This window comes from Ciconia boyciana, chromosome 4 (genome assembly GCF_034638445.1).
Source record: "Ciconia boyciana chromosome 4, ASM3463844v1, whole genome shotgun sequence".
Classification (NCBI taxonomy): Eukaryota; Metazoa; Chordata; class Aves; order Ciconiiformes; family Ciconiidae; genus Ciconia; species Ciconia boyciana.
The window spans coordinates 52,503,204-52,530,737 of record NC_132937.1 but is presented as its reverse complement, the minus strand read 5'-3'; the positions used below and the strand labels follow the sequence as shown (position 1 = coordinate 52,530,737).

Genomic DNA, 27,534 nt, shown 5'->3' with positions numbered 1-27,534 from the left:
ATGAGCTGTGTCTCTTGAAAGATACAAATATAATTTCTGAGAGCTGGGAACTGACTAGGCAGTCAAACTTCTTCAGTTTTTGCTTCCCCCAGTAAGTACAGACACAAGTCTTCACATGTCAGCAGGCAGAGCTCTTAAATTCTCATTTAAATATAACTCAAATCATCTCCAAGTTCCATACCCTTATATCCAGTTTATTATAACAAGGGATTTATAAGAAAAAATTGATGACTGTCTTGCTCTAAAAAAAAAGGAAAAAAGAAAAAAGACATAAATATCCAAACACAGACAAGGGATTATTAAAAAAAATTATTTTCTCATTTTTCATCGTGAAGTAATAAACCTACTTGGAATTTTTGATCACTGAAACACTAACAGCATTTAACAAGTAGCCAAAACACAAATATCCAGCTGGTGTCATAGAAATTTCACTATGAATGGGCATCTGGGTGCAATGCTGGATTTCACTCAGAGGACTCATTCAGAAAGACACATTAAATCAAGACCAGGCCCAGCCGTCCTGTGACAGCTCCTGGGAAGTACAGCATCTTTAAAAACTATGAATTAGTGTATAACTTTTTTGTTCCATTTGTCATTTAAGTTGAATCATTCAATATGAAATAGGACCAGAACACACAAACAGCAGCTTCTAATACGAGTTCTTCTCTGTTTTGTAGTTAAACACAGGAGGCACGCAACTCCCACACCCAGATTGTGGCCAGCTTCTCTTTGCCTTATTGGAAGTATGGGACTGGCCCTAGCAAAATTTCTTAACCTGCAGGGACAGCAATTTTGAAATGTTTGGCCATAACTTTTTACTGGAAAGAAGGTAAATGGGTTGGGTGAAAGATAGCATACCGAGGCAGAATTAGTTTAATGAAATAATAAATTCACATTTTGGCCACTCCCTTCTCCCTACTGCTAAAGAAAGAAACCCCCCCCCCACAAAAAAAACCTACTGATTGCTGCCTTAGAATTCAGCATGAGAAGCCATCAAACAAGTGAACAATATCTTTAGAAATTATGCTAGCTGTCTACATGATCTCAGTTCCAATACTGAAGAGGACTGGGAAGCCTGTCTGTTACCAGCTGAAAGAGGAGGAGTTTGGGGAAAGATGAGGACTAGCAACTTATGAGGCAAATACTGAAGCTGCCACCAGAGTTGTATTGCAGGGGATTTTTAACGCAGCTGTTAAAGGACCACAGAGCAGTGCAGCCCTAGCAGTTTAACGGGTGACAGTTGTGGTGGGCAGGGCACTCCCCCTTCTGCAGATTCCTGGAGGATAAGAGAACGGCCACCACCTGCTGTTACAAGTGCTTGGTTCACCACTCTGTTTTCAAAATACACAAGCCAGCAGCTGGCTGACTTATAAGACAAAAAAAAAAAAATCACCTTTTTTTTGTCCTAAAAAAAGCACAGATTTATATTCACATGACCTAATACACCACCAGAAAGCAGTCAGATATGTGAGTGATGAATGGAGTCCTGCAAACTCTTAAGACACTTTTCTTTCAAGACATCTAAGATAATCAAGTAAGCACTTGCAGAATCTGCGGCCACAGGACCTGAACAGAATTCAATTTGTCAAATACATTTCTGTATGCAGGTTATCAGAGTCGGCTGTCTTTTACAACAACCAGAACTAGGCTTTTTTTGAGAACTACCTGAAGCTTTCAGAAGAAAAGCAGTTAGCGCTACTAGCCTTCCTAAACAGCAAAGATCCCCACTAAAATCCTTTGAATTCCAGGTGACTTTAAAAAGCAAGGCACTAGGTAAGTATATTCTGTTTTGGCAAGCAGAGTTTCAACTTAACATCAGACTAGCAAGTACAAATTGGTCATGTTTTAATAAAAACCAACAATACTTACAATAACAGAATAATACTAAAAAAACAGAAGTGCACAATGAACACTACTTTAGGAACAGTTAAAACTGCATGCACTGCAAACAGTTAACAAAGTCATTTGAAAGGCAGGCTACAAGTCAGTAATTGGTGAAATGTAGTTTACTCTTCATGGAATCAGTCCTCAGAGTCAGAACGCAAGGACCACAGTAGCTCACAGATGCAAGCACCCCCATTTGCAGGAAAGACCTTAGAAGTTAACAAGCACTCTGAGCTTCTCCCTCAGAAAGCGTTCTCCTCCCCACAAATTCAGTGCTACGCACCCTTGTGCAGAGATGACAACTGCCAGAGTTTTCAAGGTAAAATGCCCAAAGACCATGTTCTCATCCTTTGAGGTCAACAGAGCCTTGGATGCACAGAGCTTCTCAACATCACGTCTGCTTTTGCAGGGTATTATCTCTTTCAACATCCATATTTTTAGAGTCCATAGTCTCCAAACTACTGTGTTGTCAAAGTGTATTAAAAATGTAACCAATTAAAATAAAGTAGATGTCTGAGCATATTTTTCCATACTAATTTATCTTTTAAAATCATACTTACTTACTCAGAAAAGCACACCAGAAAGGCTTCAAGTGCAAAGGGCTCCTTCCACCTTAGGGGAGAGGATTAAAAGCCTAACCCAAAACCCAGCAGTACGCTCAAAACTCAAGCTGTTTGGTGGTTTTAACAGCCAGAGCAACAGATTCACCAATGCAGTTCATTGAATTCATTCTGGCTCATGTCAGTTTCAGTTGAAAATCCCAGGATCGACATAAGGATATGCAAGAAACTCCCCCAGTTTATTGCCTTCCACATCATAATGGAGCATCCGAAAACAAACATCACAGAAGAAGCAAGGATCCTCTGGTGCCAGACTGTCTTTGTTGGTTACCCACCTGCAGGTTACAAAATACAAGTGTTTTCCATGCGAGTCCAACACATTTGTGACAAACATCTCAACATTTTACTCAGGGTTGGGGATGGCAGCCACAAACATTAGTAATAATGTTACACTGACCAGGTACTACCTCTATTGCCTATCTCCCACGCCAGGCATACAGCTCTTTCCTAAACTCCACACCCATTCAGTGTCAATCCCAGCTGCTACCTTACACCGCTACAGCAGCATTTCCTGAGGAACTCCACAAACCTGTGTAGCTGGTACAGTGCATAACCAAAAAAAAAAAAAAAATTAACAGGAATCTTCTGTCCACCCTATGGCCATTTAAGTCATAAAAGATAAACGGTTTCCCTTAAAGTAAGAAACTGCCATGCAGAGCAGACACGTGACTGACCCAAACTACTCTGAGTAATAACCAAATCCATTTACAAGTCTAAAAGAAGGGCCTGGATGATGCAGACAAGGAGAGGATTGCTTCACACTCCAGCAAGCACTGAAGTTAACAAGAAGACAGCTGCCAGCACAAGGAGGGCCTGCTGTGTCACCAAGCAATTAATTTATGGTAGCACTCAGAGGCCATGACAGCTCAAGGCCTCTAGTGATTAAAGATGCTATCTGCACAGATTAGAACATGCAGGACAGCCAGCCAAAGCAGCTCTGCTATCCATGGTTTAGCATCTCCCCACTTAAGCTTAGTGCTTAATCCTGGTTTTAATTTAATGCATTTACATCACCTCTGGTAATGCCTTCCCCATCCCATCTTTCCCCCATATTGACCCTTTGGCTCCACCTCCCCTTATGGCCAAATGCCTCACAGATTATAGCCACCTGTGAAGGCATCCTAGGGGCTCTGCTAGGAACACCAGGATGGGCTCCCATCATGAGGGGAACTGGCTCTTTGCCTGATTCCAGGGAAGTCTAAGGCCAAACAAGCAAGATAACACGGACACAGCTGCTGTGTCAAACTGAGGCTGAGAGTGTAAGCTGCCCTGGAGGAAAAAAAGGGCTGCGGGTGTTTTTCTAAATAAATCATTCAGACCTATAAAATAAGGGAGCCTAGCCTAGTCTGTAGAACTCCTTTACAGAAATTTCTACTGTGTCTGTTGAAAGGCTTTCTCATGTCTAAGTAAACAGCACTAAAGTGTATAAAGAGCACAGAATTCACATTCTGCTCTCTTAACTGCAGAAAATCTGTGCATCACAAAAAGTTCTTTCAAGTACAGCTGCACAGCACAGAGTTTTCAGGTAGAGGTTAGGAGTTTACCTGTGGGGAAAGCTACATGCCTTTTAAAAAACCTCTAGATTTTACTCTGTTAAAGTTGGGCAGGTCCATACTTCCCTCTAGTTAGATGCTAGATTTAATGAAAGTTCTGTACGACTTCCAGCAAATGAATTTGAATGACATGTCTTGTCCTAGGGGAAAAATGCAGCACTTTCCCCCAAAAGTATGATTCTCAAAAGTAATTGATCAAGAGCTGAGCTCGAACCTGAGCTGAATAATTAACCTCTTCATCATTTCAGTTCTTTTGATCATCCTGAATTATAATCTCCAAATGAACACTACCTGCAGGAGCCTTTTCCTGGGTAGCGAGAGGACAACTGCCTGAAGAGTAAGATCTCAGAATACTTCCATGAAGATCATTCACACACCTTATTAAATACATACAGAGCTTTGATTTTTTTTTTTAAGTTAGTAGCAGCACCTAGAAAGACTTATTTAAGAAGACAACTTAAAAGGATCGAGAATGTAGCATACCTGGCTGTATACATTTTGCACACAAAGCATTTTCTGGTACATAACCAGTGTTTCTTGATTAGCAAGGGATAGAGGTTTCTGTCCAGGCAGTCATCATGATGAATGAGCCTTGAGGGAAATAAACACATAAAATACAATAAAGACTCAGCCACATTGGAATTTATCTGAACAGAAGCATGGACACTGAAGATAAGGCATGATTTAAATTCCTGTGTAAACTATTACTAGACTTCTGCTTAGCATTTCTTAACACAGCTGAAGACCTGGAGACAGACTGCTAGTTGCACCATCTGTGGATTTTATGGTCAGGAGTAAAGTCAGTTTGTGTAGTAACTCAGAATTCTTCAGACCGTCTACTTCAGATGGTCTTTTCAAAGCTTTTATCTCCTACATAGACTAACAGGCAAAAACATAACCAGGTGAATGTTTACAGGCTCATAAGCCTGAGATCATCTACGTGCAAGATCTATGCCCCTCTTTGGGTTGTATTCCTCTTGGAAGGCACCATTTATTAACAATGCTTAAGTACATCAGGCTTCTGGGAACTGAAAATTATCTGTCACCCACTACAGACAATCAGAGGAGTGCTCTCTCTACCCATTATGCACTGAGCAGAGTATACACAATAGTTCTGCTGTTGATGTGGTTCCCACCTCACAGCCACTATCACCTCCTTCTCTCCCTTGCCCGTCCACCTCAGCCCACTATTTCCACTCCTCTGTTCTCTTTTCAGCTCCTGCCCCTTAGCACCAAGTCTAACTAACAAGTCCAGTTGACTTCAGCCAGAGCCATTAACAGCATTCTGCTCCCTGGTGCTCCAAAATCAGCATGTAAATCTGCCACACACTGGCTCTGCATAGAAAGGCCTTTTCACTGTGGGTGTTTTTCCTCCCATACCACAGTCATGCCATGCTAGTTAGAAAGCAGGCTTTTTATGCAGACAAATTATTTTAAAAAAAAACATGCAAGGGAGATTACTTTCTTCCTTGCAGAGGTAGTCACATGTATACGGAATAAAATCTTAAATAAACCCTGCAGAAGCAGAGTAATCTTAAAGTTAGTCTCACAAATATTCAGCATTTAATGTTTGAAGTTTGTCCACAGAAGGCTTGCTTTCAACTGCCTAAGGACTCCCAAAGAGCAGTAACTTACCTTATATCTGTGATGATAATGATGTGCTCACAGTCCCCTTGGTGGCAGAAAAGGTATGGAAAGCCAATTTTGAGGGACAAATCATTAAATGTGTAGTCCTCCATTTTAACAGACTGAAGATTTCCATAGCCTCTGTCATGAGATTCTGACCACTCAATAATTGTTCTGAAAACAGAAAGGTTTATAGCAATGCTATAAACTGTGAATGCACAGAAAAGGAAGGCCTTGGGGAACGTGCAAAACTCTTCACTGGGACACAGTGAAAAAGATGGAAATCAAAACAGCTCACAATATTTTGTAATAATTTAAGGTAATTTCACAGCAATACCACAACCCTACAGAACTGTGCAATGTTCTTGTGGAACACCTGCCTTTAAAACCCCACCAGGCAGCTTCCTGAGGAGTTCTAGTCAGGGTGTATGCTCCTGATGGCACCCATCCAGGTCAGGTTGTTTGCAGCATGACACTTCTTAAGCATTCCAGTAATTCAAGTTACCAGCAAGTCATTTTTGCTCCCTTGGCCAGTAACTTTGTCTTAAAGTATTAAAAAGCTTTTTTTTTGTTTTGCCAAGGAGAAACACAAAGCTGACAACTGCACAGTTACATTTCCAAAATTTAGCACTGGAAGGGCACTAGCCACTGTTGCAATTATTTCTTGGCTTTTCAGCGCACTCCTACATACAAGGCATTTCACTTCTACAAACTGCATATGTTATCACAAGCCCTTCCATGAAGATAATTGTTGCTCACTGACAGAAAGAGAAGGGGCAAAATAATTAATTTCTCAGCAGTCACGCACCAAGTCTGGCATAACAAGAACAGAGTCTAAACTCACAGCTCTTCCATACCATCCATGTTAACATCTTGATCTCCTAAATCTCACTAGGGTGTCAACAAGCCCCTACTTCCTTAAAATAAACTGCTATGTATAGTTTAAATGGATATGACTTGTCCTTAACCAGTGTAAGCTGTAGTTCCAAACAAAAGATACCTGAGACTCTTGGCAATGTCATCTCAGATTTCTTTTCCCAAAAGACACACAGTCCCCTTGTTCACTTTACCATGAAGGCATACAGCTTATTTTCAAGACTGGACAGAACTGACTTCCACACAGCTGAGCTTGTTGTCTTTCTGACCCATTTTCTACCTAACAGGCAAGTCTTTTGGTGGTCATCACAACTAGGGAGGGCACTTAAAAAGCCAGTACAGAGTGGCACCTGGCACCTTCCACAGCAATCCCATCCCAACAGAACACATCAGGATTTCACCTTTTCAGAAGGGAAGTGAGTGGAAGGAGTAAGTAGAGCAAGTAAAGTTAAATTTCTATGTAAAAATCAATTCAACATGAAAAGATAGTAAGAAAAGTCCATTCTAGGTTCATACACTAGACATTCCAGTCTTAAAACCACCACAAATCCTAAAGAAAATGAAATAAATTTCCTATCCCTTAAGGTTTTCCTTAGTCAACGTCTACAAATACTGTACCTGCTCAGATCTCTGCACTCTGGGTATCTTTTATCATTATAAAAGATGCCTTCAAAATAAAAGAAAGCAGATTTGTAGAGATCCTGAGAGAGAGAAAGAGAGATAAGTCTGCATTAGTGTGATGAGAAATTAAACATCTTAAACAAGAACATGTCAAAAACCAAGCACTTTAGGTATCTAAATTATATTAAGAGACCTAATTCTACAGGTTTCTAAGAAAAGCTCTGCACAGGTTTTAGATGCTGATGTGACAACAAGGCTTATATGATTGCCAGCTATACAGTTGCTCTGCTGATATTATTCTCAAGCCATTACAGGTTATTTTAGCACTCTTATTACTATCCCCATCATAGCAGTTATGGATTCATACAAAAACACAGAACACAAACACAAGCATCACTGCACAAATTAAGTAACTGCACAGCACTGACTTAAAAAAGGACTATTAATATTTTAAAAAATTAGCAAGATGTAGTGGGTTGACCTTGGCTGGCTGCCAGATCCCCCACCCAGTTGCCCTCTAACTCCCCCTCCTCAACAAGACAGGGGAAAGAAAATAAGACAGGCAAGCTCATGGGTTGAGATAAAGGCAGTTTAATGAGAAAAGCAAAGGCTACGTACAGAAGGAAAGCAAAGAGGAGATTTATTCTCTATTCCCCATCAGCAGGCGTCGTCCAACCACTTCCTGGGAAGCAGGGCCTCAGCACACATAGTGGTTGCTTTGGAAGACAAATGCCTTAACCATGAATGGCCCCCCTCCTCCTTTCCTCCAGCTCTTACTGCTGAGCACGTCATGTGGCTGGGGTCAGCTGTCCCAGCTACATCCCCTCCCAGCCTCTTGCCCAGCCCCAGCCCGCTGCCCTTCAGGGGACCTGGAAAGACAGCCTTGAGGCTGTGCAAGCACTGCTCAGCAATAGCCAAAACACTGGTGTGTTATCAACCCTGCCTAGCCAAAGATGCAAAGCACTGCACTACATGGGCTGCTGTGAAGAAAGTTACCTCCATCCCAGCCAGACCCAGTACAGCTGATAGGACAGACCACACCACAAAATACTTTTTGCTGGAATGGCAGAGAATTATTGCAGTCCTGTCCCCTGCACACATGTGCGCACACACACACAACAGCCACATGAGCACAGCCCCTGGTCACATACATATAAACAAGACAGACATGCAATTTTGGAAGGTTCAATCACCTTGCTTCTGGGGGCTGAGAAGAAAGTCTAGCACCCTTTAAAATTCCCCCTTAATTACAAAGTTTGTCACACACAGACAGGCCATTTGTACCAGCTTTCTCTAGCAAAGATAACTAACAATTTATGGCACTCATACCAGCAGGGGAAGAGTCATCAGATTCCAAACCATCTTGAGAAACTGAGCTAACCCATGAGCCTCCCTTACACATGTAATAAATTCTGAAGCAGGACTACAGAAATTTATTTAGGTAAAATCATATCCATCCATAAAAAAGCAGACTCCAGCTGCAAGCATCTCCTTGAGAGGGAACAAAATAAATAAGAACAGGAAAACATTTTGTTTAAATAGCACAATCAAGTATTGTTCTGTTTATCTACGCAGACTGCTTGCGCAACACTCACAGAGCTGTTTCCTCCGAAAGCTAAAAATTAGACATATTGTATTTTTACAATATGGGGAATGAGAAGCTGGAGAGCAGCCCTGCAGAAAGAGATCTGGGGGTTTGGGTTGATGGCAAGTTGAATATGAGTAAACAGTGTGCAAAAGAGCCAACCATGGCCCAAAGGGCCAACCATGTCCTGGGGTGCATCAAGCACAGCATAGCTAGCCGGTCGAGGGAGGTGATTGTCCCACCCTGCACTGCACTGGTGCAGCCCCACCTTGAGCACTGTGCGCAGTTCTGGGTGCCTCAATATAAGGACATCAAACTGCTAGAGTGTGTCCACAGGAGGGCAACCAAGGTGGTGAAAGCTCTCGAGGGCAAGACTTACAGGGAGTGTCTGAGGTCATTTCGTCTGTTCACCTTGGAGAAGAGAAGGCTGAGACGTGACCTCATGGCAGTCTGCACCTTCTTCAAGGGGGGCTGCGGAGGGGGAGGTGCTGATCTCCTCTCTCTGGTGACCAGCGACAGGACACGAGGAAACGGAATGAAGCTGTGTCAGGGGAAGTTCAGACTGGACACTGGGAAAAGGTTCTTCACCAAGCGGGTGGTCGGTCACTGGAACGGGCTTCCCAGGGAAGTGGTCACGGCACCAAGCCTGTCAGATTTCAGGGAGCATCTGGACGATGCTCTTAGTCATATGGTTTAGTTTTAGGTAGTCCTGCAAGGAGCAGGGAGTTGGACTGGATGATCCTTATGGGTCCCTTACAACTTGAGATATTCTGTGATTCTATACAACATATTGTGTGTGGTTTTGCACCTTAAAACCAGCTATACAATAGGAGAAAGAAACAGAAGAGATTTACACAATATATATTTACAGACAAAATTAAGAGGGGAAAAAACATACCAACTTTTTATTTAGATACAAATGTCGTTTAACTTCTAGAAAGGAGTAGTTGTTTAATTAGTGCATATATCTGCTTCCCATAATTTCCATCTTCTGTTGTTGCTGTCAAAACAGCCTTTATATAAACAAGTAACTTGAGCAGAGAGAAGATGACCAGGAAAGGTTGTGCTTTTTTATCCATATAACTTTTTTACCTTTAAATTGTGCTCTTCCAAGTTCTTTCTGGCATATAAGAGGGTGGTGTTTTGGTTTGTGCTGTAACTCCTTAAAGACTGAGGCCAGATAGCAGTGTACATTATCAAACTGATCACCACACATGTACAGGGCTTAAGAAACAGTTACAAGAGGCAGGAGACAGCCTTCTGCAGTAGACCTTAAAGCAGGGAGGTGCCGCAGATCAAAAACCCACAGCAAGCAGGGAACCATATTGTTCAGATACTTTATTACATTTTGCTGAAGAAAAACAATAGCAAAAAAAAAAAAAATCTCCTTTGCTGCAATACAGCTAACACACAAGTCTGTCCTGGGCTGGTGAAAACACATCAGCTGCCTTGCACAGCATTCGTTACTGGAAGTGAGGAGAGGTTGAAGGACACAGACTAAAACTTCTTGAACCACTTCAGTGGAACACTTCTGTACTGACTGCTGCTCAGCGAGCCATTCTGCATATGCTGTATATGCAACTGTGCACAGCTACAACACATACAAATGATGCTAAGACTCACTGTATACACATACAGTTGACCTGTAAGTTACAGCATACAATTTTTTCCATATTTTCAATTGCACTTTGAAGAAAAGCAGTGTTTCATGACCTTTCAGAAAAAAAAACTTTATCTACAATTATACACTGGCATTCAGGTATTGCACAAAGCCTATTTAAATCCTGTATTTTCTTCAAGTATACAGAAAACTGCAAGGAATCCTTCATTCATGGGCCTTAGAGCATTTTGATAAAGTATCTCTCCAATATGCATCAACAGAGTTTTATCACAGTGAAGTGGCCCTAACCTTTACACCTCTAATTACACTGTGTGCCAGCTCTCAGATAGTAAAGGTTATATTTATTCATCAACAGATGAGTGTGCAGGCAGGTCAGACAGATAATGGCTGGGGAAGGTAACTTCAAGGGGCTTGGTTCCTTTCCATGATTAACATGGTGACTGGCTCACTCTGCTTCTATAACTTGGGAGCTGCTCACTGCTCATTAAGTGACAGAATCCTGGTGAACTTTTTACATGTCTGTTGGGAGGCAGCCTATGACCTGCAAGAGCTCACAGTGGAAAATAAAAGGCAGAGAAAGAGTGGAAGACAAGAAGTGAACATGAATTATTTTACAGGCTGGGTACAGAGGCATAAGCAGACTAAATAAGAATCAAATAGGAAAACCATGGACAACTAGGCACTCTGGATCCCCAGACCAGTCTTATGTCTTTACTAACAGAGAATGAATGCTCATTTGTGCCCAGAGGTCTCTTTGAGCTATTAACTCTAAGGAGTCAAAAGACAGGAAATGCAGACACTGGGGCCAGAGATGGCACTCATGACTGGAGATGACAAAGGCACAGCAGTGGGAATGTGTTTTGCATTCAGACAATTTGTTTCGGCCCTGTTATTGTCACCCTCGCTGGCTCTCCAACCACAAAGTTTAAGTACTGCCATGCTCTGGCAACTCCTTACCAACTTCTGTGGGTCACAGCAGTTCTGCGTTAGCCAGTCCTTCAAAGCTGCTTCAAACTTCAGAAAACAGCTGTTTGTCATAGTGAACAGAAGGCTAAGGAAGCCACTGTTATAAACTTCTTGGGAATTTGAGTCAGGTCTTTCCTGATTAATGCTGCCCAGAGGTATGACTAAGACATTCCTTCCTCCCAGACTTTGCATTATCCTTCAGTTTGCAAGGAGAGATGCCCTATTTCTCCAGGGAATCCCAACAGTAGTAGTAATCACATAAAAGATCCAGGATCCTTGTTAAAAGTATCCGTATCTGTGGAATAAAATACCTCATATTGCCCAGTTCTCTTAAACATCCCCCTGGTGTTGGTTTGACTGAGGTGTTTGTTTACAAAAAAACTAAATCAAACCAAAAAAGGCACATAATAGAATAGAACAGAATATTTCAGTTGGAGGAGACCTACAATGATCATCTAGTCCAACTGCCTGACCACTTCAGGGCTGATCAAAAGTTAAAGCATGTTATTAAGGGCATTGTCCAAGTGCCTCTTAAACATTGACAGGCTTGGGGCATCAACCACCTCTCTAGGAAGCCTGTTCCAGTGTTTGACCATCCTCTCAGTAAAGAAATGCTTTCTCATGTCCAATCTAAACCCTGTCAACGCAGCTTTGAACCATTCCCACACGTCCTGTTGCTGGATCCCAGGAAGAAGAGATCAGCACCTCCCTCTCCACTTCCCCTCCTCAGGAAACTGTAGACAGCAATGAGGTCGTCCCTCAGCCTCCTTTTCTCCAAACTGGACAAGCCCAGAGTCCTTAGCTGCTCCTCATAGGACATTCCTTCCAGCCCTTTCACCAGCTTTGTTGCCCTCCTCTGGACACATTCAAGTACCTTAACACCCTTCTTAAATTGTGGGGCCCAGAACTGCACACAGTACTCAAGGTGAGGCCGCACCAATGCTGAATACAGCAGGATGATCACCTCTTTTGACCAGCTGCGTATGCTGTGTTTGATGCACCCCAGGATGCGGTTTGCCCTCCTGGCTGCCAGGGCACACTGCTGCCTCACACTGAGCCTGCTGTCGACCAGCACCCCCAGATCCCTTTCTGCAGGGCTGCTCTCCAGCCACTCCTCTCCCCATTTATACTTGTCTCCAGAGTTACTCCTTCTTAGGTGCAGAATCCGGCATTTGTTAAATTTCATGCCATTAACCATTGCCCAATGAAGAAAAGGCAAAGAATAAAATCACAAAACCCAAAAGTAGCAGGAATGAAAGAGATATTAGGCCTATTTACGCCAATAAAAATCTAAAAAGTCTGTCTATTCTCTCACTCTCTCTGTATCAGCTGACAAACTGCACTTGTTTACTTAGCCAATGAGAGCAGCAACTTGATCCTTTCACTCAGCCTGCGTACTCAAACTACACTTCAAGAGAAGTGAAAGCTGGCATAACAGCTAACTTACACCGCCTCTTTCCTGCAGACTCTCAGAGCACCATTCTGATTTAAATCAGTCTCTTAAGATCCTTAAATTAGTCAGAAGATATTTTCTCTGTTTGGAAACGCTAACATATGTCTGACAGGTCATGGTGCCACTTCCTTCCTAGACTGCAAGGAAGAAAATTCTACCCCACTGATGGCTGATTACCTGTCTGCTGAGGCAACATGCAAATTTTATTGTAAGACTTACCACACACTGAGCCCATACTTCAATGCAAGTTGTAAATTCACAATCGTGCTTGAGGAAAACAAACAAATGGAATGAATGCACACCACGCATTAACAGCTCCTGCTGGGAGGCTACGCATGGTGGCATGCACTTACTTCGGGGAAATTATTGATGTGAGGAAGCCTAACCTCAACCCTGTTGAGGCCCTGACAGCCTCACATGACTCCTCTGCATGCCCAGAAGGAGAGTCTCAGAACTCTCTGGTCTCAGAACTAATCAGCTCGTGCTTTACTAGATAGTGGTAGAAAGGCTCTTCCATTTCCTTTACATAAATGAAAAGAGTAGTATCTGGGATGTCTTTCAGTCTCCTTAAGAATGTGCCAACTTTTCACTATGATGTATACAAATATATAACATCTTCTGGTTTCTCTCAGATTGTATATCATATATTATTTGATTTATATTATATTGATAATATGCTATATTATTAATATATAATATCGGCAGAACAGCTGGGCCCCAAGGGTGATAATCAGTGGAACAAAGCCTAGTTGGAGGCCAGTAACTACCAGAGTACCCCAGGGTCCAGCCCTGTTTAACATCTTCATTAATGATCTGGATGATGTAGCAGAGTGTACCCTCAGCCAGTTTGCTGCTGACACAAAACTGGGAGGAGCGGCTGATTTACCAGAAGATCGAGCTGCCATCCAGAGGGACCTTGAAAGGCTGGAGAAATGGGCTGACAGGAACCTCATGAAGTTCATCTAGGAGAAGTGCAAGGTCCTGCACCTGGGGAGGAACAACCCCAGGCACCAATATATGCTGGGAGCCCCTCAGCTGGAAAGCAGCTTGGCAGAAAAGGACCTGGGGGTCCTGGTGGGCACCAAGTTGACCATGAGCCAGCAATGGGCCCTTGCAGCAAAGGCGGCAAATGGGATCCTGTACTGCATTAGACAAAGTACTGCCAGCAGGTTGAGGAAGGTGATTCTTCTCTACTCAGCACTAGTGAGGCCACACCTGGAGTCCTGTGTCCAGTTCTGAGCTCCTCAGTACAAGAGAGACATGGATGGACTGGAGAGAGAGTCCCACAGTGGCTCTCTCCAGTTCCTTCATCTTGGAACTGGATGCTGAAGATGATGGAACTGTAGCATCTCTCCTATAAGGAAAGGCTGACAGAGCTGGGACTGTTCAGCCTGGAGAAGAGAAGGCTCAGGGCAGATCTTATCGATGTGTACAAATATCTGAAGGGAGAGTGTAAAGAAGACAGAGCCAGGCTCTTTTCAGTGGTGTCCTGTGACAGGACCAGAGGAAATGGGCACAAACTGAAACACAGGAGGTTCCCTCTGAACATCAGGAAACACTCTTCATTGTGAGGGTGACCAAGCACTGGCACAGGTTGCCCAGGGACGATGTCTCCATCCTTGGAGATATTCAAAAGCCGTCTGGACATGGTCCTGGACACCCGGCTGTAGGTGGCCTTGCTGGAGCAGGAGGCCTGGATCAGATGACCTCCAGAGGTCCCTTCCAACCTCAACCATTATATGATATGATATATATTATATGTGATATAATACATTATCAAAATGATGCAATTTCAGCATTTTCAATTAAAGTACTTTTTCTTTATTGACCCCTTTTGCACATCCCCAGAGAACACCTGGCAATTGTGGGAGAAGGGAATAATCTTCATTCCTACTTTTGATCAGCGCCCAATTGCAAACACCAAAGCATGTAAGTTCAAAGAGGGATGGTCTACATTTAGCTTTCTGTTACCTCTGGTGTTTTGGAATGTAGCTCAAAGCAAAGTCAGGCCACAGGGATACATCCATGCAAGAACTCACTGCTAGTGTTACTACTTCCCAGTAGTAACATTAGCATTAACGATGTTTTTCACAACATCGCACGAAACAGGTCAGCTCGGTAATGCCACCAGGAAGTATTTGCTTGCAGTCTAACCCACAGGCAGAACCAATGCAGCCTAATTTAGCACTGAAGAAAAAACAACAAAGCAAAACTCTGCCTCCCTCTCTCCTATATGTTTTCAAAGCTCCTGTGCATGTAGAGGGTTCCAAATAGAAGGTTTTACCTTGCTGATGTGCTCTGGTGCTTGATCTGGCTGACTGCTGAACTCACCACCTATCTGGAAGTCACTGACACAGGAAATCGAGTCTCTCAGCTCGGTGAGCTTCTGGCTGCCCAATACCAGGACTGTCTGATAGGGTTTGTGATCTTTATGCTATGAAGAAAAGAGCATACAAGCTTCAAATAAAAATCACTTGTCAGCATCAGTACTGCTCTTCAGTTGACAGCTTGAGGTCATTAATGGTAGCATATGGCACATCACTTCTCTGTACAAGACTATAAACAGCATCTTGCCTCAGCCTCTCCTAAGGCTGCCATTTATTAGTTTTATTCAGAAACCCAAAAGTCACATTCTCCACCACAAAGTGCATGAAAGATAGAAAGTCTGAGCATACTTATCCCAAATCCAGAAAGAGTACTGTAGTTTTCATGTATTTAGTTTCAGATTTTGAGCTTTCTGTGAAACCAGTTAAGTGCTGAGTAATTATTGTAAAAGAATTCCTTCTGTAAGCCACTAACAGAATGAAAGACAGATTCTGAAAAAGCCTTAAGAATTCACCACAGTTGAAGGGTTTACCACGCTCCCTCAGTAGACTCAGTGATTTTAACTGCTTGGAAAAGCAAGATAATACCTGAGTAGGGAAGAGATGTCAGAATACAACCTAGAGAATTTAGTACCAACCTTCTGAAATATAACAGGATAGAAGATGTTCAGAGTTAAAAGTAGTTCTCCCTCCTCAACTAGATCTGTCAGATTGTCTGGCCTCTTTCCAATTGCATGTGACTCCTGGAAAAATAAAGATACATATATATATTATATTGGCAACCACTTATATATCATAGCCCCTGGATAAAAGTCTGAGAAACACTGTTCTAACTGTGACTCATTTTTGACTGTGTAGCCTTCTGAATTGATAACAGCCTACTTCCTCCAAGATGGAAAGGTGAGAAACTGCTGTAATTACTGATTTCAAGCATTTTCCTTCATTCCTCAGCTCTGGAAGCTGAGGTGCTTTCAGGAATTATGAGACAGCTGGCCACTCCTTGGCTACTGAGAGGCCCTGCATAAAGAAATTAAAGCCTGCTGCCACTCTGCCCTCATGGAACCCAGCTGCTACCAACTTCCGTCACTTAATGCTTTGAAATGCTCTTCGAATGCTTTCACATGTAAAGGGGGATTGCAACCCTCAACTTGAGAAAGACCAACCTAGAAACTAGCCATAGGATGAAGTATATGAAAATAAAAATTAGTCCAACACTGCCTCTTATTAGGGAAGCTTGGCATAGCTGGAGGTCTCAATTTCTCTGAAATCCAAAACCAAAATCCAGCACTGCCCTTGCCACACTACTATGTTTTAGAAAAGAAGTTAAAGCATTTCCACATTTCCATCCTTCTCTTTGTGTTTAAGAGCCCAGCTGTGAGAATGAGGGAGAGCACTTTTCTGTGGCAGTCAGTTTCCTCCTTTTTCAACAAATTGAGAGAATACCGACTGCACAAACACTTTCCATCAGCACAAAGTGTTCTTCAGATTTAATAACAGGGGCATGTACTGCTGTGAGACTTCAGTTCAGAGATACTTGTGCTCTGTGCCTTGCATTTCCCTTCTTCATCTGACACGTTCCAAACTCACATTTCTTATTGCTCTCACCCTGTTCTAAGACACCGTGGTCACAACCAGCTCTGACACACAAACCAGTTACCGCAGCTTCCTTAAAGGATGCAGTAACTGACCACATGCTTATTCTTCAGAAATAGAAATAAGACACCACTCATTGAAACCCTTTATGAAGATTTCTATTGCAAATATTTTCTCAGATATGCCCTAGGCTAAGAGCCCAACACAGTTGTTGCATCTCAGCCTGATGCATGATGTTTACATCATGTGCCTGGGCTTCTGGACAGTTGAAACAAGATCGCTCACGACAGAACAGGAAACCTCAAGGGAAAAAAATGTTTAATAGTAACAAGTGAGGCTCCTTCCTCGCTACACTTCCATCCCTAATTTTTACAGTAGCTCATGCCTTGCTTCTGGCACTGCAAAATTTAAGAACTTAAGTTTTCCTGTTTAGGATTTTAATGGTTGTGAAGAAATCTTAAAAAAAGAGATACTAAGAATAGTTAAAGGAATTTCAAGGTGGTTTTTGAGGGGCTGATCACTGGTTCATGACAGCTCAGAATCGCTGAGAAACTTGGGTTACAAAGCTCAGAATTAGGAGCTTACTGCCACCATGTTCCTACTGTCTTCCTCTTTCAGCCCTACAGAAACTAGCTCACAATCATTTACACATTAAAGCTTAGATTCCAACACAGGACTCCAAGAGCAAAAGGTTTATGCATTTTGTCTAGCTCTATGGTAAGTTCACATGACGCTCAGTTCACTTGATCCCCTACACAATGCTTCAGTAGCAGCCAAATAAAGGCAGTCATACAGTGGTAATGCGCTGAAGTTCCTCCTTTACTACATTCGGTACTAACAGACTGTAAGAGCAGAGTTCCTGTCCTACCTTTCTACAAAATGTCTTTAATCTTAATCATTCCCCACAAACTCATATCTTCAAGCATTTACAGTGTAGAGAGATTCATAGCGATGAAAAAATAGCAACCAGAAGTTGGATTTTGGCTGTGCGGAACTGTCTTGAGGTCCTACGAGATGACAGGGAACTTACCATCTCATAAGCAAGAGTTTCTTGTCTGCAAGCCCGATCCACAATAATTGTTTCTTCTCTCCTCTCTAATGCCTTCTTTCTAATTCTGAGGGGCAGGAACACAGGACAAAATATCATTCAACAACTTCCATGCAGAATCTCTAGGTATATTTTTAAACAACACAAGCTACTACAGTGCAGCTTTCGAAGAGCAGGATTTGTGGCTGCCAGTATGACAGACTAACTGACAATGCTCTTGTTTCCTGACTCCCGTAAAACCTGGTAGTACACAGGCCAGCCTGTGGATTTCAGCTTGTGTTTTTCTTTCCTCTTGTGTGCAAATGACAGGTTGTTTGTGGGCAGTTTTACATTTATGAGAAAAAACAACAAAATGTTGTCTGAAGAGGCTCTCCTAGAAAGAACACTTTGTTACCTTTGAGGAAGCTGTTTCAACTATCCCTCCCACTTCAGAGAAATTCAATTTGTGTTCAAGCAAAAAACAAGAAAAAAAACATATTCTCAACCTCATAACACAGATACTTTTCTAAAAAAACCTTCAGTATCATTTGCAGAAGAAAGAGTATCATACATACAATATCTACTAAAATACATGTATTTAACTACTGCATGAACACAAAATCCTTTTTAACTTCTGGGACAAGTCTGTCTAACGTCCAGATCTTCCTGAAGGTTTTCAGTAACAATCAAACTTAACACTGATCACAACTTGAGCGCATTTCTTTACATTAGTACTACGCAAACTGAAATTCAAGTACAGCAAAGGCCTGAACTGGCCAAGTATGAGTTCAAAGTTCACTAACTGACAGAAACTTAACACATATTGCTCAACCTCTGAAACGCACCAGCAGTATCAATGAAATCTATAAAGAGTGGGTTCAGATAAAGAGGTATCTGGCTATAACTTTAGTACTTACACTTTGGCTGTTACAATTTGACTGTGTGTTACTAGACTTAAGAGCTACAGATTTATTTCACAAGGCTTTGGAGAAACCTCCCGCACATGATTATAAGAAGTCCCCTGCATGCTCCAAATTTAGGCACTAGTTCAGAAGTACCTAGGTCCAGAAATCCTAAGTTCTTCCAGTAAGAAAGATGGCATATTCTGTGTATCTTAATAAAAAATTCCTAAGTAACATTCAAGCAGAAGGCTCGTACCAATTATCCTATCATAAGCTGGTGTTTCTGCCCTTAGAGTATTTCTGGACACTGTTTCAGAAAGTACACCACTGCCTGGAAAGGGAACAAGCAGCCAGCCGTGCTTTTGTGCTTGTTTTCCACCCCACCCCATATCAGGGTACCGTGAATGTATCGCAATGACATACCGAAGAGTTAGCAGACTGCTATCTTCAGGAATAACATCTGGGTCCTTTTCTTTATCAGAAGACATTAACATATCAATGCTAGGACAATAAAGAAAATAAATATTATACATTTTTTCATATTTACGTTATAACAAAAATCAGTTAAGCTATTCTTAAAAGGAACAAAGACAGCAAAATGTGAATAAACAAGACATAGCTTGAATAGCCTAGATCAGGGCAAAAGGGCAGTATGGTTGTTAAGATAAAGAACCAGAAGACAAAAGGTCCTGGAGTTTATATCTGGCTTTCACAGAGATTGGGTAAATTTTATCTTTACCTTGCATTCTGCCTAATGGAGCATAGCTGCCTTGAGAGGTTTAACAAGCCCCGTTCAAAATATGTGTCCAATACTTTTTATAAACTAAAAATGCCACTTGACTTTTTCAAATCTCATCCACTTACTCTGATTTTCTGATGATATATGGCAAAATAGATTCAACCAAAAGGAATCATCAATCTCAACCTGTATAGTAAAGCTAACACCTCCCTCAGGTACAAATATGGGCAAGCCAGCACATTTACATGAGCTGTCATTGCTGTATTAAGGCATTAATTTATGGCACATTTCTTCCAGTGGGAATAAGACAATGCTTCTGCCAGAAGTGACAGGTACGCTCGTATCCTTCTTTCCATCCTCAGACCCTTTTAACCCTCACTCTTCTTGTGTTTGCATAGAATCCAAAGTATACCTAACCATAGTTTTTTGCTGTAGCGCAAATCACTGCAGGATGTGGGAAGGAAAAGTGAAACTGCTTTTGGCTGCAGCAATGATTTAAACTGATCATACAAACATTAGGTTTTCATAACATAAATGAGGATGGAATTTCTCGTAAACATGCCACAAAGAAATTAATCCTGTGGGGTACTATATCTGCTCCCCTGCCACAGTTTTATAACATAAGGTTCACCCACGCCATTCCTCAAACAGATCAAACGATCCATCTGAAGGCTTCAGATTAGACACTATAATAGTATTAATTACCTTTTTAGAAGCATACAGAATAATGCTGACTCAAACAAATAATTTTTTATTAATCACAAAAGAATTTTATTCAACTTAAAAATAGTCTGAGAAAATATTATTTAAAACAGAGATGTATCACCTGCTTTGAATCAGACTTGATCTCTTTTGTCTCTCTACTGTTTGCAGACTGTATAAAGGCAGGGCTTATACCACTGCCTAAGTCCATGTGCAGTTTGAATCCCAGCACACTCTTGAGCAAACCCATCTCTTTATGGGACAAACAAACCATTGGTGAAGTCCAGGAAAAATTTTTTGAGTGTACCATTTATTCTTGATATAATTTATGATTTTATTATATTATTTTTCATTATAATTTTATAATGTTCCCCATAATCTTATAAGGTTCCCCATGTCAATAATACTAAGCTATGTAATACTATTACTGTAGTAATGAATAAGCCTTTAGAGTGGAACTGCATAAGAATATACAGTAATTGAGAAACCGAAGTCTGGAATCTACTGGTATCAGCTGACAATAAGCAAAAGTCAGAGACAAAACTTTGGTTGTGGGTAGATGGCCTAGTTCTGATGACCCAATAGAGTCACTCTGGATTGAAGATAAGTTTGAATTTACTATTGTTTAGTTAGTTTCTTACCATCCAGCAGTACACAAAGAGTTTTAACCTTCCTGTCTTACAGATTTCAGCACAAACAGAAAATCATTCTTCTTGAGAAAAGGGGATTCCTTCAGAAGCACCATTTTAAAAGAAACTGCAGCAATTAGTTACAACCTCTTGGAAACAGGATCAGCCTTATCCTTAGATTCCCACTTGAGGAAGTGGAAGCAGAGACAACTGAGTGAGTCCTGTATCAAGTGCAGACTGCACCACTGCTGAGGAATACTAATTTAACATAAAGGAGGAGAACAGCCCTTTGGAGAACACAGAGCAAGCATTAGCCTTTCAGATGGAGCCGTTCTCCATTCAGCATAGATTAGTGCTATGAATAGCCCACCTAATTAAGTAATGTATAGCCCCTGACAGGTAAAGCAACTCACAACTGACCCTTCTGTGGAATCAACATCCCACCAGCATGACCAGACTATTTATCTAAATCTTCCTGCACATGGATCAGTGACCCCATTCACCAAAAAGCCCAGAGTCACTTGAAGACTTGCCATTTTAAAGAAATGACTGTGTATTTTGGACTTTAAACACCACACAGGTTATTTGCAGGATCTGAAAACGTCTATTACCTATGACTGTGAAGTTTCTCCTATATCAAAGGTGACAGTTTCCCATTTCCCTTCTATACATACATAAGATGTCAGAACTCACCAACAATACTTGTGCTTTCCTTCCCCCTATGGCTCTAGGCCAGGGGTCTCTGGCTGTGGTATGCACACCATGCCCATTAATCGCCTGCTGCAGGAAAAAAAACTAACATTCCCCAGAAAGCAACTCCAAGCAGACACAGTGTAAAACAGGTGGCATGGAAGCTGCTTCCTCTTTTTCCTTGTGAGGACAGAAAGGTAGCTAGTAGAAATAGAAACTGCCACTGAATCCCTGACAAGTTCCGTGGACCCTTGTGAGCCCAGATACTGCCATTTCTCACTCCTGGAAAGTCAGAAACCCTCAATTTCTAAGGGATGTTACATGCAGAGCACCTTTTCCAGTATTGTGAATGTCAAATAATTCATTACATATGTCATTGTATCACATGCACTGAAGCCTTGAAAGGCTTTGCCATATGGCCTTCTACATGGGCCACGCTCAAGCTCCTCCTGGGTAACTCCACTGTAGCCAGTGGAACCACATCACTAAGATTTGGTCCATGGTCCTGAGGAAACCAGGCTTCACAAATGGAAAGTATAGGCTAATCCCTCCAGAAATTAAGGCTAAGTAGTCAGTGTCGTACACCTAACAGACAAAAGTGCAGGCAATACAAAGCTTGCACTGGGCACACCTCACTCCTGACAGCCACAAGCATGGGATTCCACCATGTCCCCACACAGAATATTCCCTGCATGCAAGACAAATACACTCGGTGCACTTAGTCATGGTAGAGGGAAAAACACTGGCCATGCTGTTTAATGGACACTGAAGTGAACTGTAGCAGAGTGACAAGGAACAACCGTTGAAGGTCTCACTTGAAAAAAGAAGGCAAAGTGTTATATGAAATTTATGTCCCCAAGAAAGATATTTTAAGGTGGCTAGAAATAAAAAGGCCAAAGGCAAGTTTGTGGAAATTTGGACATGGAAATAGACTATCAGTGAAGCCTTTAATCACCATCACTTTACTCTTCTCAGAATATTCTGGGAGTACAACAAGCTTTCTCAGTTTTAGAAATCAGAGGATGCTTTAGTATTTTGCCTGGTATTTTCATACTAAGCAGATACAATGTTTATATTACTCTTTATATTGCATATATTTTAAGGGCAGTACTTTCATCGCCTTTGAGACACTAATACTACAAGACGCTAAATACTAATACGTTAAGACGCTAATGCTAGCTTAATGCAGCTTTATAACACGTCCCTAGAGATATTTACAACTACCCCTTCTAATAAAACAAGAAGGTGAATTAGGTCTGAAGTGGAATAAGGTACCTGTAAGCCTCACCTCCCTTGACCTACCTAAAATCCACACTGATTTGAGTCTTAGCCTGTCCTACATGTACACAACAAATTACTCAGAAGGCAAAACAGAATAACATAACTTAGTATCTCCAACATTCAAGCACTACAATCACTCAAACACCAATAATGAATCCTAAGGTAAACCTCTTTCCTCACAGACCGCTAAGGCATTTGAACAAAACTTAAAACTTTACCCTCCATACACCTTGGTTATTTAAGAGAACTACTGATGGAATCTCCTAGCTACGGATTTTTACACCTGGTTAAAATGTGATGAAAACCCAAGCAATCTCTATAACTATTGTCTGCATACAACTTGAGCAGTATGCAAAGCATTCTTATTGAGTCAAATTCAAGTGATTAAAGATGGATTTTTTTTCCCTGCATTCTGTTGCAGGAATGTATTACAAGAAGAAAAGAGAAGGAATAAAAAAAACAACCACAACACACTGAGATGCACAGAGTTAAACAGCATTGAAACATTATACCATTTCTCCTCACCAGAAGACTCTAAATTGTCAAGAATACTTAAATGTACACTACGTCACTATATTCGAAAAAAATATTTAACTATGGATATTGAAAAACTTCATCCTCAGTCTATGAAAGATTCTCTTAACCTATTATCATTTTAAAAATAGATACAGGAGGACTATCCACATCTTCCCATTTCTCTTCTACCCAAAGAAAACCTCCTTAACTTGCCAGAAGTTCCAAGTAGTTCACAGTCAGAAAATCTGTGTTTATATCCAGAATGTGTTCACTTCAGTGCCTAGAAAACTATATTTACACCAATAATAAATGTGACCCCAAGACACCATAGAACATATCTTGGTGTAGTCCAGTGTTTTCATCTCTTCTCAAGGGAGGAATACAAACAGCTCAGAGCACGCGAGTGAAAGTGATCAGAGGTAGCGATTTGAGGTTGGCCAATGTTAAGGAGAGACTCAAGAGGCTAGGACTATTTAATTTAAAAGCAAAAGCACATGGAGATTAGGGATTGGGATTTCTAGCCTGCACAGGGGAAAGGTCACACCAGGATGTGCAGGTTTATCTTCATTCTCCTGCAAAGCCAACAAGCAGCTGCCAGATGATCTGTTCTCTCCCCCTCATAGACTGCCCGTCCTTTTTTTCTTTCACAAACCTTTCCGCTACACAGCATCACCTTCCACAGTACACTCAGCAACAAACAGACAGCAGTGCTCTGTAACACCAACAAACAGCAGATGAAATGTAGCAGTCGCAGACTGAAGAAACCAAAACTGAAGAAACAGCAGAATGAATGAAGTGAAAAATAAACAAAGCATGGATAATCTGCTTGGAATTCAAGTGAAAACAGCAATAGACAGGCTCAAGCAACAGGGTCATTGCAGAGAATAAGCCACGGCATATGAACAATCAGAGACTACATCTGCACTCAGAGATCGTACAGAATAATTCCCACAGTTGCTGCCACACCAGAATACATGAACTGTTTTTAATACTAACATCAGCCTCTATTTTTATGAAGCCTAGTAATGATAAAAAAATTATCTGAGTCACCAGAACTATGACAGCTGAAGTAAAGCATTGTTTTAGTTAAGCTAGCATTAGAAAAAGCGAGAATGCCCGGCAAATTTCTTCTCTGTTGGCAAAACAAGGTGTAATTCAGTAGGTGTTGACTTCTTCCTGATTAAAAATGTCCCTAGAAGTCCTGATTTCTGAATGGCTTACTAAGCTCTCCTCATTACACACAACACTCACACAGGTATATTTTGGCTCAGATATTGAACTCTGAGTTCCTGGGCTCCTACTCCTATTCTCTGTTTGTTCCTTACCTTTTACTAAGGCACAAATGTTCCTACCTATCTTACTTCTTCCTCTGAGGTACCATCATCATTTAAACAAACAATTATTATCAAATGAACTTTGTCCAGTTGATGACTATCTCAACTAATGTTGCTAATGTTGTTTTTGCTGTCAGGTTATCCCCATAATTTGGGGTATAACTCTGAAAACATTTAGAAGGACATGCTCATGACACACCACCTGCATTTTTTATATACATCTTGCATGCAGGGCACTGAAGGAAAAGCCATGAAGAATAGCTCGGTATATAGTGCAATTCTAGCTACATTTACCAAATTATGCCTTCTGCATCACTTCTGAGACTACGTTCATTCTATTCAGTACCTGAAAGTGAACAACCTCCATCTTGCATTTGAAATAGCTCGTAAATACTTCTGCACCTTTGAGGAAACAATAACTGAGAGACAGAACTTGCTCAAACCTATATAGATAGCAACAGAACTCTGGCATGTCTTCCTTACTGATGAGCTACAGACAAATCCTCAACTGTGATGATTTCTGCAGGACTTACTGCCTGAAATCAGGCCTCTTCTACAGGTGAGAGATGATTCTCACTATTCATGTGACCTGAAAGCCTTCCAGCTTTAGCATGTTAGATCCCGCTGCTTCAACCCCTATATGGTTCTCTTCTTCTTTCAACACTAGTTTGCAATTCACTGGTCCACAAATATGAGTGAAGTTGCAAGTGCAAAACAAGAGAACATTTTTTCTTTCCCAGTCCTAGCGCCGCCCAGGCTGCTTGGGCAAACAGCACTATCCCCCGCACAAAGAAGCACTTGAAATAGCTTTGACTTCACCACCAGCCCTGATAGAAACAGTTAATGGAGGCAAAAGACCCAGACAAGCTCAACAGTTAATGTATGTTGCCAGTTACCAGAACTCATCTAAATGGTGTTAACACAGATGCCTGGCTCTTTGTCTTCATCATATAAGGTATGCCTTTTATTTTGCAACTGGGGCTTTCTAAAACCATGTACACGTTCAGAGACCTTAAGTTTCATCTAATGAGTAACATGTTCCTACGTATTTACTTCAGTAACTTGTTAAGTGCTGAACTGTTTGTTCATCAAGGCCATAACACAAAGGTTCTGGCAGTGGAGCATCACCCTCTAGAAACACGAGGTTCTCCTTCTCCACTTCATATTTACCCGGGACATAAAAAACCCACGTGGCACAGACCCGGAAAAGGCTGTTCAGAAGTGGTTTTGCCCGGGCACCTCCCGCCTCTCTTGAGGAACCGGTGCAGCGCCTGAGCGACAGCACTTACTGCCCCCGGCCCGGGGCGGCCTCCTCTGCACCAGCAGCGGGCGAGGCCGACAGCCTCCCGCTAGGACTGGGGCCGCAACTCCCCGCCTGGAGAAAGCCGGCGGTTTCAGCCCTTCCTCGGGCTGAGCAGCGCCGGGCGGGCAGGCGCCCGCGGGCCCCGGCCCGCACACCGCCGCGCAGCCCCGGCAGGAGCCCCGGCAGGAGCCCCGGCTCTCGGCAGGGCTCCGCGGGCCGCTCCCCCCCCCGCCCGCCGCCGGCCCCGCGGCCACCTGCACACGGCCCGCAGCTCGGCCGCCGTCTCCGCCGCGCAGCCCAGCTCCGCCGCTACGGCCGCGTCCGCCTCGGCCGCCGCCTCCGCCGCCAGCGAGAGGTCGGGCGGCCCCAGCTGCTGCCGCCAGCAGCGGCCAAGGGCGCCCAGGCGGAAGGCGCGGGTGTACAGCTCCGCCGCCTCGTAGTCGGGCGCAGCTCCCGCCGCCTCGACCGCCGCCATGGCCGCCGGGCCCGCGCGCGGCCCGCTGGGGCCTGTAGTCCGCCGCGGCGACGGCTGGCGGCCGCCGCGAAAAGGCGTCACGGTCGCCTCAGGCTCCGCGGCCCGGTGGGCGGGCCCAGGGAGCGGAGGGCCCTTGCGGCGGCGGGTCTGTGCAAGCGGGCGTGCGGGTTGGAGGGAGGTTGCCGAGAGCGTTGTCAGCCGCCCGTCGCTGGCTGCCGGTGCCTCCCGGGTGAGCTGAGGGGGCAGAGCGGCGGGGAGGCTGCCGGCTCCGGAGGCGGTGCGGCCTGAGCGGCTGGCCTCTGCGGGAGCGAAGGGAGGGCCGCTGCGAGCCGCTGCCAGGCGTCCGCGCCCGCGGGGCGCCGTGCCGGGCAGAAGGGCAGTCACGGGCGGGGAGCGCGGCTGCAGGGCCCCCTCTGCCACGCTGGAAAGTGCCTGGCACCTTTCCTTAAAAAATGCTAAAAAAAAACCTCACGTCATTAAAAATGCAGCGTGTCCGTGGTTTTACAGCGCTACAAAGTCTTTCATCGTGCTTTATTGAAAAATTGCATTTTCTCCTCTCAAAGTAAAAACTTAATGCTTGCTAGCCCTTTCTTTTATAGCATTAGGGTGTTTAATCATGCAATGAACAAGGCTCCTGAGATAGATAACAATTTACTTTTACTAGCACCGCTCATGCCATCGCTAACAAAATATGTCCATTGGCCTCCACCTTTCTTCCTCACCACGTGGGATTAATGATGCGCTCCAGCTGCTCCAGGAGCGATCTTTTAGGGAATATACAAAGAATGCCACAGTGGACAATGGCAGAATATTCTTGTGTTAGAGCACCTGGGAATGCCCCACTGGAACAGTGTGACAAAGCTGCCATGAGCACAATCTGTTAAGAAAGAGGCAGAAGTAATTCTGGATTAAGCTAACCTGATACACCTCTTGCACGTACCAGTTGAACCACAGCCTTCTCACCCACTTCAAGCCAAAATATCCTATTACTTCTTTAAATATGAAAATAATACTTGAAAAGAAGCTGTGTTAGGTGGTTTGTTGGAGCAGAGGGTGAAGATAAGACCAGAAAAAGTTCATTAAAGGAGATTGGGTCTTTGCAAGCTGCTGGAAGGGGTAGGATGCCGAGAGTAGAAGAAGGTCACAACATTTGCCTGCCGCTTTCGCAAAGGAAAGTAGTTAAGGCGGGGGTAAGAATGTAATAGCAAGGCCCT

General features: G+C 42.9%; 1 protein-coding gene across 1 annotated transcript; it reads right to left on the bottom strand.

The window, feature by feature from the left end:
- Positions 1 to 245: 245 nt before the first annotated feature.
- Positions 246 to 26,579, bottom strand: SNAPC3 (small nuclear RNA activating complex polypeptide 3). Its single transcript, XM_072859747.1, has 9 exons — positions 26,100 to 26,579; positions 19,075 to 19,152; positions 17,753 to 17,837; positions 15,768 to 15,872; positions 15,090 to 15,239; positions 7,178 to 7,260; positions 5,693 to 5,857; positions 4,541 to 4,648; positions 246 to 2,779 (listed from the first exon to the last, which is right to left on the bottom strand). The coding sequence occupies exons 1-9, from the start codon at positions 26,318 to 26,320 to the stop codon at positions 2,632 to 2,634; spliced, it is 1,143 nt and encodes a 380-aa protein (XP_072715848.1). The 5' UTR covers positions 26,321 to 26,579; the 3' UTR covers positions 246 to 2,631.
- Between the last annotated feature and the right edge of the window lie 955 nt (positions 26,580 to 27,534).